The sequence below is a fragment of the Ambystoma mexicanum genome, chromosome 14 (assembly GCF_040938575.1).
Source record: "Ambystoma mexicanum isolate Mex_15411 chromosome 14, UKY_AmexF1_1, whole genome shotgun sequence".
Taxonomy (NCBI): domain Eukaryota; kingdom Metazoa; phylum Chordata; class Amphibia; order Caudata; family Ambystomatidae; genus Ambystoma; species Ambystoma mexicanum.
In genome coordinates, this window is record NC_090940.1 from 283445087 (window position 1) to 283459215 (window position 14129).

The window sequence follows — 14129 nt, forward strand, 5'->3', positions numbered from 1 at the left end:
CAGGCACCGTCTTTTAATATTGTGTCCTTTTCTGAAGTTCGGTCAGATCAACGGTGTTGCGCCACGGGAGTCAGCTGTTTACAAGGCACGTGAATTCCCCCTCCCCCCGCCGTCCCAAAATATGTGAGTTAAAAGCTAAGCCATGCAGTGAGCGAAGTTTGCTATGGCGAACCTAAAAAACAGAAATAATCCGCCAGGGGGAAAGTTGCAATGGAAGCAATTCGACTGTAGACACTGATCTACTCAAACACTGATCTACTCAAACAAACTTCAGTCAGGAGCATGTGTCTGAGGAGCGAGCGGGGTGTAACTGTGACGTGCCTGTCCATCTCTCAACACGTTGACATATTTAACCAATCACCCTCAGTAGATGGATAAAACTCCGCCCTAAGGCGGGGTTTTCATTGAAGGTGGCTAATTACACGCCCAGGCTGGTCTACGCTGTCCCCTCTCGGCGCCAGTAGGCCCGCACTTGCTGGATATCGGGCGACGGTTTGACAGCTGTCCGGGTGCGCCTGTTACCTTTCTCACCGCAAAAGATATTTTTTCAGGCCGTCTTCGCCCTCGGAAGCAGCGACCCAAGACATGGCTGAGGCTCAGCCGCGCTTTTGTGTGGCGGAGGAGCGGAGCGGGCACTGTGCCGCCGTGGACGGGAACTTTCTCTATGTTTGGGGGGGCTATGTGGTAAGGGCGATACAAATACACACCTAAGAAAATATCTGACTGTGGGGAACCATAAACTAAGCATACATGTTTGATGGTAGGTGGCACATATACTAATGGGGGGTATGGGGCGTGCTGTTGAATACCTCGCAGTTCGCGCGAACAGTTAATGTGGTGCAGTCATAGCTGACAAGTGGCCACATTATGTTTGGCAAATTAGAGCCACATCAAACATATGAGGTAGGCACTTGCTGCACGCTGCCCAAATCAGACCCTTATGGACCTTAAACATACTCCATATAATCAATATTCTCACCTTTTGTACATAGTAATGTAATCCAATTTGTAACCGTCGCAACATTTAACATTGAATCCTAAAAATAAAATAAAAACATGTTTACATCGTTTCCCCTCAAAAATGGTTCCATCCTTAATCTCACATTGCGTGGTACAGAGCAAGAAAACGTGTTTACTCATGTCGATAATCCGCAAAATGCGTTATGCTTTCCAGCGTGTTTCGAGTTATGGTATGTCTTCAGGGAATATAATTTTATGTCAAAAGTGTAAGGTGTTTCTCCCTAAGATGTCTGGAAAGAGGGGTTTGTAGCAACCTGTAGGAGTCCTAAGGATGGGGTATACACACCTTACCGCACACATGTGTGAAATAACCCATGGGGCGATGAGTGGGCTCTTTTATGATGTCCTTGTCTGCCCTCAGCACAGACCGTATGCTCTGTAGGCGGGAAAGACCTTTGCTATGGACCAGTTAGACCTGGTTGCTAACTTGATTAGTGTGCACCATGGTTAAATAAACAGTCATAGACTATACTGTTTTGACCAGCTTGACGGCCTTCTTTATAAGACAGAGATTGTGCAATTAAAACCTTGATATCAAAATCCTTACATAACATCAAAGGTCATCAGAGAGTCAGATCACATTTGGTACATAAATGAATAAACATCATGGATTGGGTCACCTGGGAGCAAGTTATTTCACCTCTGGTAAATATAGATTTTCAATTGAGTTCCTGGTAAACCAGTATTTGGTACTTAAATGAGCGAATACCTTAAATTGGGTCACTTGGTAGCAAGTTAATTCACCTCTGGTAAATTAATGTAGGTTTAGTAATTGGATTTCCTATTAAAGTCCCGGCCTCCCTGACTGTATACACTTAGTTGGCTTTGATCAACTCTCGTCTTCTGTGACTTGTGCACCCCAACCTTTCCCTTTACGGGGTAATTAATCACTACATCCTAGTAATTGGACCACCAAACTCCCAGACACATTTCAGCCTCTGAGGAAACATCGTGAGGGATTTGGGAAACAGGATCTGTGACCCTTCCTATCATTTTCCCCTACTTGTGGGTTTCTCCTTTTTGATTTCTTCTTAGTCTATAATGTAATTTTTTTATTTGAGTCAGAAATCTGACAAACTTATCGCATCGGTCTCTTCCCCACCCTGAACTACCCCTGCTGGCCCCGTTCAGTGGGACTAATTTCAATTTCTCCTTCAGCACGTATGGAGGGACCAATGAACCCCTTTGGTCACTAGGGGTGTCACGGTATTAGTTTTATGAGGGTACGATCACCTTCTTGCCAATTGACGGTATATCATGGTTATCGCGGTATAGCAGGTGGAGTTAACTAATCTTAACAAATATTTTCTAAAAGGTCATAAATTGACAGATTTATCACCACAAAAAAAAACCAGGCACCCAGGGCCAGAATTGGGCTTTTCAACATACTTTCCACTGAAATGTCTTGCTTCCACCAAACACACATGTGGAGAGGAGGAAGGGGGGGGGGCTGCTGCAACTGGCAAAGCAAACTGAATAGCTTTTCTTAAGTGGTCATTTAGGCTTTATGCTCCCCCACTGGCTACTGGTGAAGATGAACATGTTGCCATCTTGATAACCTGCATGCCACCGATCAATGGAGGCTGATGGTAGTATACGCTTGTGCGCATATACATACACACACATACACGCACACGCACTCTCTTTACGTTACAGCCTTTAGTTTACTTGCGGGCCAAAAGGTGTTCAGTAATCACGGACATGTTACCCTTTGGAATGGCAGCAGAGAATACCCACAGAGATGAGTGAATTTCGCAGTGTGACTTATTATATGTAAATTCAATGATAGAACCTGAGAAATACCCGATTGCCATATGTTTAGAGAACATTATCCATTATAAATATATAAACCCCAAAGCCGCCAACCCAAAGTAGACCCTTTTCCTTCTTGGCACTGTATCTATTCTTCCTATTGCTAACATATTGATTTTGTGTCAGGCACGTGTGGTTTATGGAATGGCATTAAAAACTGCTCCAACTGAAACTACTTGGCAGACGGCACATCCAACAGTGCAAGACCAAGACTGTGCAGCACTTTCTTACTGCAGCCTTTCCAAATCAGATTGAAAAGCACACTTTATGGTATGAACGGTATAACGGTATAGACAATGTAAACAATGTGACGGTTATTATTGTTCAATTAAGTTGTTCACGATATCTTTAACGGTATACCGTTATACTGTTACATCCCTATTGGTCACGTCCTCCCCCTCACTTTGACTGGAACTTGAAACTTCACCAAGCACATCTGTGCGACGCAGGCTAAGAGTGTTCCGCCACACAGTTTGTAAATGTTAGGTTCCTTCCCCTTATTTTCTCTCTCCTACCTCCAAATCCAGAACACGCGGCTTAACGTGCGAGCGCTCTGGATTTGCCTTACAGAGCAGCGCTGGCCACAAGGAATACACTGCCCGACCTTACTGCCTGGCTTCGATCGGACCCGCACACTCCCAACCCAGGGTTGGGGAGAGGAACACCGGCCAGCCCAGGTAAAGACGGCCTTAGGGGGCGTCCCTTCGAGCACAAGAGAGCAGTGTTGCCCTCTCTGGTTCCCCAGGAGCTTCTTCTATGCGCCACCATCTGCGCACCCTTTATTACAATTCGACCCCTGTCCACCAGTTGCTGAACTGCAGGAGCCTTCTGACTGGACTCAAGTGAAAACACCCCAGCCACACGCTCGTTCCCCCTATTGGTGGAGCATACAAAGTCTCATAGTACTTCTCGCACTAGAACAATGCTACGTGTTAGGGAGAATTCTCTTATAAGGCTAATTTCCCTTACCTATAGAGTCCCCCAGCAGCTTTCATGGGTTTATTTTTTTTTTACTCCTACTAAGAGTGAGACTCTTTTTCCCACTCTTAGTTGTATTTTGATATGTGTTTCAGCCTATTTTTATGCTTATGGGCTATGGAGTTTTTCTCACTCCATAGGTATCATCTTTTTTTAAAACATTTATTTTTTTACCATTTTTATTTAAGTTTTAGAGCATCATAGACATGTGTAAATCAATAAGCAGATTAATAACAAATACGTAATGCTTCATACATGTTGGTTCTTCCTTACCCCTTCATGGGGTTTCAGTACATTTCAATTGCAGTACTCATTTATAATAACAATATAAAAATAAAAATAAATGTTAAACTCCCCCCGCCCCCTCGATATATCGCCGTAGCTTAAAGGTGAAGAAGTGATCTGTTCCTATCTTTAAATTTCAGCCAGGTGGATCCTTTCCAATTTAGTGTTCGATTTTATCAAACAAGATAACGCACGGAGCAATCTTGGCTTAAAGTACATCTGCTCTTTGTCATCTGTGAATTCGTGTAATGGTAGCCAAATGTTCAGATATTTTGCGCGATTGTGATTCTGGCTGCGCTCAACATATGTGTAATTAGGGTGGCTGTCGGCCCTGAGCTTGCGTAGCATCCCTCCACTGTTTCTCCCAAGAGTACCACTAGCGGGTTGAAGGGAAGCCCTACGCCAGTTATATCCTTAATGTCACTTAAAATCTCTTTCCAGTAGGTTTCTGTTAGTGGGCAGGACCACCACATGTGAATGAGGTCCCCAAGTTGGCCACAATTCCTCCAGCGCTCAGCCAGGTATTCTGGGTTAATGGCGTGCATGCGTGTGGGCGTCATGTACCACCAAAGACAGAGTTTGTATGCTGCCTCTTTTTTTTTTTTAAATATGTTTTTATTTGCATTTTCAACATCAAGACAATAGCAATATTGGTTACTTCAACAAAAAACCCTTGTATTATTTTCATGTAACATATATATAAGAAACATAAAGAGGGGAGAAGTGCAAAGCAATGATGAACTTTAGTCTTGTGTTTCTGATTCCCCTCCCTCCCCCTCCCCGCCCTCTCCTCACCCCCCCCTCCACTCGACACGGTCGCTTTGTACACCACTCTAAATAAAAGTTCAACACCACTTTAGGCATTACAGCATTGCATGGGCTCTGCAAGTTGCTACTGAAAGAAAGGAAGAAGCCCCTACAGGGCTTGGGGTAAGCAATCGTCCGGTGGCATAGGGCGTTGCCCTGATTCCTTTGGTTGGCTGAGATGGTAAGCATGTGTTCTTAGTCTGTGGGCTCCCAATATGTCGTGTAGTATTCTAGAAAGGGCAACCAAATCATTTCGATATTTCTGCGAGATTCATTTATCGCTGCCGTTAGGCTTTCCATTTCGTATATTGCGTGGGCTTTTATTAACCATTCTCTTTGATGGTAGGACCATCGATTTCCATTTTATGGTCAGGCACACTCGGGCTGCTAATAGAAGATTGCGTGGTAGGTACATTAGAGATTCGTATGTTTCATCATCTTCCGACTCAACTCCAAACAAAACTAGTGTGGGCGTTGGGTTTCTGAGGACCCCATCTATGTCTCGAATCCAGCCCAGCACTTCCCGCCAGTACACCTGGACTCTGTCACAACCCCACCATTGGTGCCAGTAGTCACATTGCTCTCCGCAACCCCTCCAGCAGTAGGGAGATGTCCCGGGGAACATTTTGGATAGGCGAAGGGGTGTGTAGTGCCATCTCATCAGTAATCGCACATTGTGCATTTTGTATTGCATGGAGACCGATGATGACCATACCGCTCTATATATTCCTTTCCATACCTCCCCTTGGGTTTCTATGGATAGGTCGGTTTCCCATTTCACTTCTGAAGGTGGGCGTGGACTGTGACCCCTCGTGACTAGTGCTCTGTACAACTTTGATATGAGACCTCTCGATGCTTGGGGGGAGCTTAAGATTTGCTCGAATGGTGTCAAAGGGCGCTTTAACGAGTTGCCCCACCTCGGGTCGTGCATGGCACTTCGCAACTGGAGGAAGGACAAAGGGGAGACACTTGTGCCCTGCAAGTCAGCCTGTAATTCCTCCCGGGTTGTAAACACCTCATTTTTCCAAAGCTGTCCCGCCCGACTTAGACCCGCCTCGTACCATGACTGTGACTGCTGGACTGCTCTCAGTGAGTTTTGAATAGGTGGGGACCAGATGCAACTTAAAGGGGAAGGCCATGTTGTGATTCCCTGCATGGCCCGGGATGGACGCCAGAGAGACCATAATACCTTCAGAATGGGGTGCTGTTTAATCCTTTGTGTCATGGCTGATCTTGGGACCCACAACCACTCTCCCAGGGTGACCGGATCAAAGATGTCGTTCTCTATTGCCACCCACTGTTTCTCTGGGTTTTCCCACAGATGATCCGGGAGTATGCGGAGTTGTGACGCTCTATAATATTCTCCCAGGTCTGGAAAGCTCATGCCCCCCATCTCTTTAGGTTGGATCAGTGTGGAGTATGGGATCCTTGCTCGTTTGTCTGCCCATAGAAATCTTAATAGTATGCGCTTTACCTCTGCTAAGAAGGAATCGGGAACAATGACTGGGAGGGACTGAAATAAAAATAGGAATCGTGGGAGAATGTTCATTTTGATGGCAGTAAAACGCGCCGCCCATGACATGGAGAGTTTGCGCCATCTGGAGATGTCATTTTGGATGGCTACCCACAGTGGTGTGTAGTTGGCTTCGAAAAGGTCAGACAGGGAGACCGTTATATTAATCCCTAGGTAGCGGACTAAGTCGGTTTGCACCTTGAAATTCCAATCTGTCTCTAAACGTAGTGCTAGGTCAGTGTTGTCTTTCAAAGGGACAGCTATGGTTTTTTGTAGGTTGACCCGAAAGCCTGATAGGGGACCGTATCGCGACAACTCTTGGAAAAAAGCGGGGATAGAAGTAGAGGGTTCGGTCAGGTATAAGAGGATATCGTCGGCAAACATCGCCAGTTTGTACTCCCTGCCGCCTCGCGGGATTCCTCTGATGCTCGGGTTGGACCTGATGGCTTGGGCGAAGGGTTCAATGACCAGGGCATAAATGAGAGGGGAGAGCGGACAGCCTTGTCTTGTACCTCGAGTAAGGTTGAAGGTTCGCGATGAGATACCATTGATCGATACTTTGGCCCGGGCAGATCGGTATAGTGCTTTCGCTCCTTGTGTCCATGCAGCTCCCAACCCCACCCACTCTAGAACAGCTCTCAAGAAGGACCACTCTACACGGTCGAAAGCCTTTTCGGCGTCTACTGATAACAAGAGGGGGTCCTCGCCGGCCTCTCGGAGAGTTGCCATGAGGTCTAGGGTTTTTCTAACGTTATCTGCCCCTTGCCGGCCTCTTACGTACCCTACCTGGTCAGTGTGGATTTGTTGCGGGAGAATCTGGGCGAGGTGGGCGGCCAATATGCTGGAGTAAATTTTTGCATCTACATTTATGAGAGAAATTGGCCGGTATGATGAACACTCTATGGGGTCTTTACCTTCTTTGGGGATTACTATGATAATAGATTCAGTGAAGGAGTCGGGAGCTCGACCCGATTCTAAGATGGAAGTAAATAGTTTGGCGAGGAATGGCACAAGTGTGCCGGCGTTTCTCTTATAAAAGGCTGGCGTGAAACCATCCTGTCCCGGGGCTGAGCCAACTTTGAGGGCTGAGATCGCTCCCTGCACCTCTGTTGCCGAGATTGGGGCATTTAGCATTTCTAGATGTTCTTCCGTGATGGGTGGGCGTGACATATTGGTTAGGTATTCTTTGATGTCGGGGGAGGTGCCATCAGTCTCAGCAGCGTATAGGTCTGCATAAAAATTGGAGAAGCGAGACACTATGTCTTGGGGATTTGTGAGTGGGATGCCTTGTTCATTGTTTACTTTGTGGACTGCTCTATCTGCCCTCTGTTTGCGGAGTCTGTTCGCTAGCATGGTGTGCGCTTTATCCCCCTTTTCAAAGAACTTCTGTTTGAGGTATTTAATCTGAGTGAGGGCTTTGCCTTTCCATATATCTTTTAGTTCCTCTCTCATTTTCCTAATTCTCATTTCTGTATCAATGTCGCTAGTGGGGAGCTCCCTAAGGGAGCGTTCCAGTCGAGTGATCTCTTCCTTAAGTTTTTTCTCCTTGAGTAGCCGGAGTCTTTTTTTGGCGGCCCCCTCTGATATAAGAATGCCCCTTAATGTGGCTTTGCCTGCTTCCCACACTGTGTTCAGTGACATGCCGTCAGTGTCGTTGATGTCAAAGTATTCTGTGATGGCTCCCGAAAGGAAGTCCTTGAAAATTGGGTCTCTGCATAACAAGTCGTTACATCGCCACCGGCGGTCCAGGGCTGGGAGTGGGCCCAGGTCTAATTCTAGGCCGCACAGGTCGTGGTCTGACCAGGCTACTATTTGGATGGATGTACTTAAGATGTCACCCTCGTTTTCCGCCCCCAGTAGTAGGTAATCAATCCTGGAGAAGGAGTGGTGTGGTGGAGAATAAAAAGTAAAGGCTTTTTCCCCTGGGTGAGTTACACGCCAGGTATCTATTAAATGATGTTCCCTGAGCTGACTTGCGAATCTGTCGCCCTGAAGCGTGCTTGGAGGTAGGGAATTTGGTCGAGCTGAGTACCAGTCGCATTCACGATCTATAGCTACGTTAAAGTCACCCCCGCAAATTAGTGAACCCTCCCTCCATTCCTCAATGAAATCGAACAGGGGGTCAGTGAAGCTCGCTTGCCCCTGGTTGGGGGCGTAGACTGCGCACAGTGTGATGGTACGTGTTCTCAGTGTCCCCTTGAGTGCGACATATCTCCCGTGCGTGTCTCTGTGTATATGAAGAACCTGCATTCCCAGGGACCTACGCAGCAAAATGCCCACACCCCCCTTCTTCTCCGGTCCAGATGCCCAGAATGCTTCCCCTATGTCTCTCCCTAGGATCTTTCTTTCTCCACCTTTAATATATTTTGTTTCTTGTATGAAGAGAACATCTAGTTTGGATTGCGCAAACTGTCTCGCTAGCATTGATCTCTTTTGCGGGGAATTTAAGCCCTTGACATTGAGGGAGCCGAAGACTATGCCCTGTGAGTTAGCCATATTCTAGGGTTTGGATAGCATTTTTCGTATTGTGGCTTGCTTGACCCCTTTGTTCCATATTAGAGTTAGTGAATAACTGCCTTGTGTTGTGGTACTTTTGAGTTGGTTCTTTGTGCTTCGCGAGCTTGCTTTGTCGAGTGGTTAATTGGATCCCCCCTGTCCCTTCCGCCCCTTCCCTAGTGTGGAGTGCTATACGGGACATCCCCACCCCACGGAAAGGGAAGAGAGTAAAGAAAAAAGAAAGGAGACGCCCTCGTCCAAAGAGGGCCACTTTAGGAGAACCCCTCTTCAAGCCCTGGTTGTAACTTTGTTCTTTGTGCAGGGACAGAATGCATAGGAGACCGTAATGGTGGACAAAGACCTAGAGTGTCTCTCAGCCCCTAACCCCGTCTAGGCAAACAAACTTTAAAGAGAAAAAAAAAAACTTCCATGGAGCTCCATGGCGACCATTTCGGCCCGAGTTAGAGCCCCTAAACAGTGTACAGACACAAGGTGCAGTGTAGGCAGTTCAAGGAGTGTTCAAACGTTTGAATTTCCATTTCTGTTGCGCACGGCCTCTTCTCGAGGGCTTTTCAGTTGGATCACGGCGCGGGCCCTTTGGTGCTCTTCGGCCCTCTGCGTCTGAATCTCTTGCTGGGCCTTGTAGGTGGCGACGAGCTCGTTCCGCCTCTTCCACCGAGGTAAGCCTGTATTCTTCGCTGTCGAACTCAAATGTGAGGGAGAATGGGTGGCCCCATCAGTACTTAACGCCTTTCTCTCGGAGCCAGATCGTGAGGGGACGACACCCTCTTCTTTTTGCGAGGGTCATCGCTGAGAGGTCTTGGTATATCTTGACTGTTGAGCCACGGAAATTGATCGTGTCCTTCGTTCTTGCTTTTTGTAGGATGTCCTGCCTTTGCATGTAGTAATGACATTTGATTAGGACCGATCGAGGGCCTCTCGCTGAGCCCCCTGCCCTGTGCACCCTGTCGAACTCGAGGGTCGGGGGGGCGGATTCGTCATAGAGAGACAAGATTAGGGATTTCACCGTGCTCTCCAGGCTTGACTGTGTCTCTCCTCGCTCTTCTTCCAGACCGATTATGCGGATGTTGGAGCGTCGCTCCCGATTTTCAAGGTCGTCCACTTTTGATTCCATGTCCCTTTCCTTCTGCTCGAGGTCTAGTAGTCTAGCTTCGTATTGCATGGTGGCGATATCTCCTGATTGTTGGTTATTTTCAACCGCTTCCAGGCGGTCCTCAACTTTGGCCACTTTCGTTTGTAGGTCTGATACTATTTCAGTTAGGTTATTTCTCATTGATCTAATCTCCCCAAGCAGCAGACGGATATCCGACTTTGTTGCGCTGTCGCCGTCATTGCCTGGAATATCTGAAGTGCTTTGGGCTTCTTCCGCTTCCATGGTTGCGTTATTACGTCTAAACTTTCTCAGGGTTGCCAAGGTTCGTGGATCCAGCTTTGATACCTATGGAGGGTCCAGGCTATTGTTGCAGTGAGCAAGGACTGCTGTGCCGAGGTGTGCTTATACCCACGATCGTGTTTCTGTGGTTGGTTGGATCTTCGGGTGGAGACACTCTCAGCTCCGTGGTGGGCTGCCCTGGACTCCGTGGCACGTTGCCTGCGTTTTTGCCCTAAGTGACTCCGGTGCGGACTCAGTATCGCCCCCACCCCCCCAAAAGCACTGCTCGGGTGGGTCGGGTGCCGCGCTGTACGGCTGTCTCTGCGCCCCGCAAGGTGCGTGGAGGGCCCTTGATGGTCCCAAGGTTGGCTGCGAGGCTCCGCTAGTGGTGACGAGCTACCACAGGGTATGGTACCCGTGGGGGTCCGTGACGTGGGAGCGGTGGATCGGAGCTGTTGGGGTAGACTTTGTGGTCACTCTGGGTTTGGGGTTGCAGGAATGGCCGCTCTGCGCTCTTGATGCTTGGTGAGGAGGGGGAGCCTCGGTTGGGCGGAGGAAACACGGGCCTCCTTCCGCAGGCGGCTTGGTGTCTGTGGCCTACTGCCGCGTACGGCCCCCTAGGAGAGAACGTATAGTGGCTGTGTGCCTGGGCCCTCGAGGGTTGCTGAGCGGAGGTGCGGCGTGGCCCGAGCGTGCAAGTGTTGAGGTGAGGCGTGGGTGGAGGGATATGACCCTCGCTTGCGGTTCGCGCCGTAGAGTGGGACTGCAGAGTCTTAGGAGTTGGCTCCGATGGGGGGGGGGGGGGGCTGGCTCCCGAGCGGAAAGGCCCGCTTGGGGCACTGCTTACCCGCACCGGGCCGATCACTCCGGTTGCTGCCTGCCTGGTCGTTTAACCTCCGGTAAGCCGGGCGCTACGGACCGCTGTGGCTGTTCTCGTAGCTGCCGCACCTCGTTGTAGGGCTGGAGTTCTCCCGTTCGCTGGGCGCAGGATGCAACTGGTGGGCTGGTTTCAGTCCTTGTCGGGTTTCTTCTTACGCGCACGGCGCGTATCTCAGATGACGGCGGCCATTTTTTTTTTTTCTTTTTCTCCCCTCTCCTCGCTTTTCTGAGTACGGGCCTTCTGTGCTGCCCGGGGGCTTCCGATCGGAGGCTGACTTCTGCTTTTCCTCGCAGCCTCGTCACCTGGGTTATGGCTGGGTGGGTGCCAGGACGCCTTATCTTCTTCGTCTGCTGGTTTTTCCGAGCTTTAGTTTCCCCTGCATTGCTCGAAAAGCCGATTTTATCGGGCTTGAAGAGGGAGACGGTGGCTCAAGCGACCATCGCGTCTGCGCCCCCTGGTGGTCTCCTATGCTGCCTCTTTAATCAAGGTACATCTAGAGCTCCTCGCGGCTCTATGCCAAATGCGGACCCATGTGTCCCCTTCAATTGGTCTCCTTAGATCCGACTCCCATTTCTAAATATAAGTAAGGTTCTCTTCTGGGTCCCCTTCCCCCACCAGGCGGTATAGACTAGTTATTCACTTGTCTAGGTGGCCGTCTTGTATTGTTAGCTCCACTCCTGTAGGATTTCTGGTTGCCCCTTCTTTCACCATCGCATTTGAGACCCAGTGTTTGAGTTGAACATAGTGGAATCGTTCTTGTTCCGGGATGTTAAACCTGGTTTTATATTCTTCAAACGACGGGTGTCCCATCTGCGTGAAGATATTTAGGACCATGTTGCTTTCCCTGCCTCCCCAGTTTGTCCAAAAGTTAACATATGTTCCAGGGGTAAACTCTGGGTTATAGGCTATTGGCGTAAGAGGCCCCACCCCTCCTTTAATCTTCTTGTTTCTCAGCACCCTGTCCCAGTACCACAAAGTAGTTCTGGTTGATTCCAGTATTCGGCCCCCTTTTTCCCCCATGTCGTGTGGCGAGGAAACTAAGACACTCAGGGCTATCTTAGTTGCCAAACTTTCAAGTAGGACCCACTGATTCCGTGCTTCTCGAGTAGTCCATTGCAGCATAGGGGCTATCTGTGCTGCCCATAAGTACCTACGGAAAAGGTATAATCTTTTTACATGTGTGTTACACAGCACCCTCAGTGCAGTAACACAGGGATGTTATAGTGACCCCCAAACATAGACTCCATACCCTGGAGCTGACTACTGTCTCCCAGGGCATGTAAAGTCCCCATTGACTTTACTAGTCAATATTTATGAACAAAACCAGTACAACTCATCTTACTATGGAAGTACTGGGAAGGGTTAATAGTTTTTCCCTGGTGTTCATTTTCGGGAGGGTACTGTCCAGTACCTCTCTCCAAAGTTTCTGGCTGGTGGCAGTGGTTACTACTGTAAATATTCAACCGCAAATATTTTTCTATGGGATTTTCCCATTGTTCGAGGCTACCACTTTTACTGACAGCCTCTAACATGCCGCCGGTTTATTTTAATAATAACTTTACTCGGGTAGGTTTTTATTGCCAGATCTTTGATTATATTTCTTTCTCGTGTCTTTCTCTGAAATCCTAACCCAGGTCGGGGATCCTTTGTTCGTCCTTTTGGCGGGCTTCTGCCAAGAAGCCCTCCTTTCGGCGCCACTGAGTCTGGGGTGGATCCATTGTGTGGGAGGGGGAGTAGGACCCCTGGACAGGGTTGCCTCAGCAACCCAGGTCGCACTCTGCCCTGATAGGCTGGAGGTTCTCCCGCCAGGACGACCACTCCACTGTGTGAGTGACAGCTAGGCTGTATGAATGGGGATATTTTTTAATAAAAGCAGGGTCCTGAGGACTGGAAGAGCAAGACCTCATCACTGGAACTAAGAAGCCGAAGAGGAGAGAAGCCAAAGACATCTGCAACAACTGAACCACCGGTGAAGTCTCACCACTTTTCTCCACACAACGAGAGAAGATCTTCATCTGCAAGAGCCTTCTTCCCTTGAGCTGGTGGGGCCAACCAGTTTGCCAATCGCCTTCCTGGACCTGCCTTGGTCGAATCGCCAGTGCCCTGCACTCAGAGACCGGATAGCCAGGCACCCGTCCACCCGGACCGCGATTTAAAGGAGCATACCTTTTATTTGTTGGGCAGCACCGCGGCTGGATTAATCCCTGGGCAGTGCAGTAACTCGAACCTTCCTCCACAACGAGAGACTCTCTTCCTCTGCTGGATCTCCCGAACTGCAGGAACTGGCAGGAACGACCGCCACCGGAGGAGCCTCTTTTACATTTTAAGGTAGTTTGTTCCGCCAGGCCTCCCTTTTCGTGTGGTAGTGCTAAAGGTGTTTTAAATCCTTTACCTATCTGCTGGGTTGGCCTCCCCTATCCTCCAACATATAGTTGGTCTTTAATGTATCGTCCAATGTTTTTTTACGTTTGCCTCTGCTACTGCCACACACAGTCCTTCTAAAAAAGGGATTCTGCACCCATGGCAACTGCCATCCACAGCCACCATAAAAAAGTGACTTGGCACTGTAGGAACATAAAGTCTCCTGCACTTCTCGATGACCAAAGATCTGTTGCCTCTGATTTGGTACCTACTATTTCTTGCTTGGCCCTTGGGTCAGAGAAGCGTTCTCTGCTGCAGTGGCCTTTCTGTTTCAGGATTCCGTCCAATTAGTTGTTTGCTTTGCTGCTCACCTTTTCCAGGCTGTGTTTATTTTTTTTTAATTTTTACTGAAAGGTTACTGCTGGCTACCTTGAAAACCGTGTAAGCGAATTAGGACAACCACTTTGTTTTTTTAGGAGCCCTTTAACCTGGAGGCATGTTTGCAGTCTGAAAGAGAATATTAAATTAAATGCCCATACTAGTTAACCTGCTGGGTGCTACCAGCTGTAAAGCCTATGGGCAAA

The 14129-nt window shown here is 48.5% G+C and overlaps 1 protein-coding gene across 3 annotated transcripts in view; it reads left to right on the forward strand.

Annotated features, from left to right (window-relative positions):
* Positions 1-376: 376 nt before the first annotated feature.
* The window catches only part of KLHDC1 (kelch domain containing 1), a 2530617-nt gene continuing 2516864 nt past the window's right edge, over positions 377-14129 (forward strand). For all 3 annotated transcript variants that reach the window (XM_069637400.1, XM_069637401.1, XM_069637402.1), the window contains exon 1: positions 377-684. In XM_069637400.1, coding sequence (XP_069493501.1) covers positions 586-684 — 99 coding nt within the window. In that variant the 5' untranslated portion in view covers positions 377-585. The remainder of the gene's footprint in view (positions 685-14129) is intronic.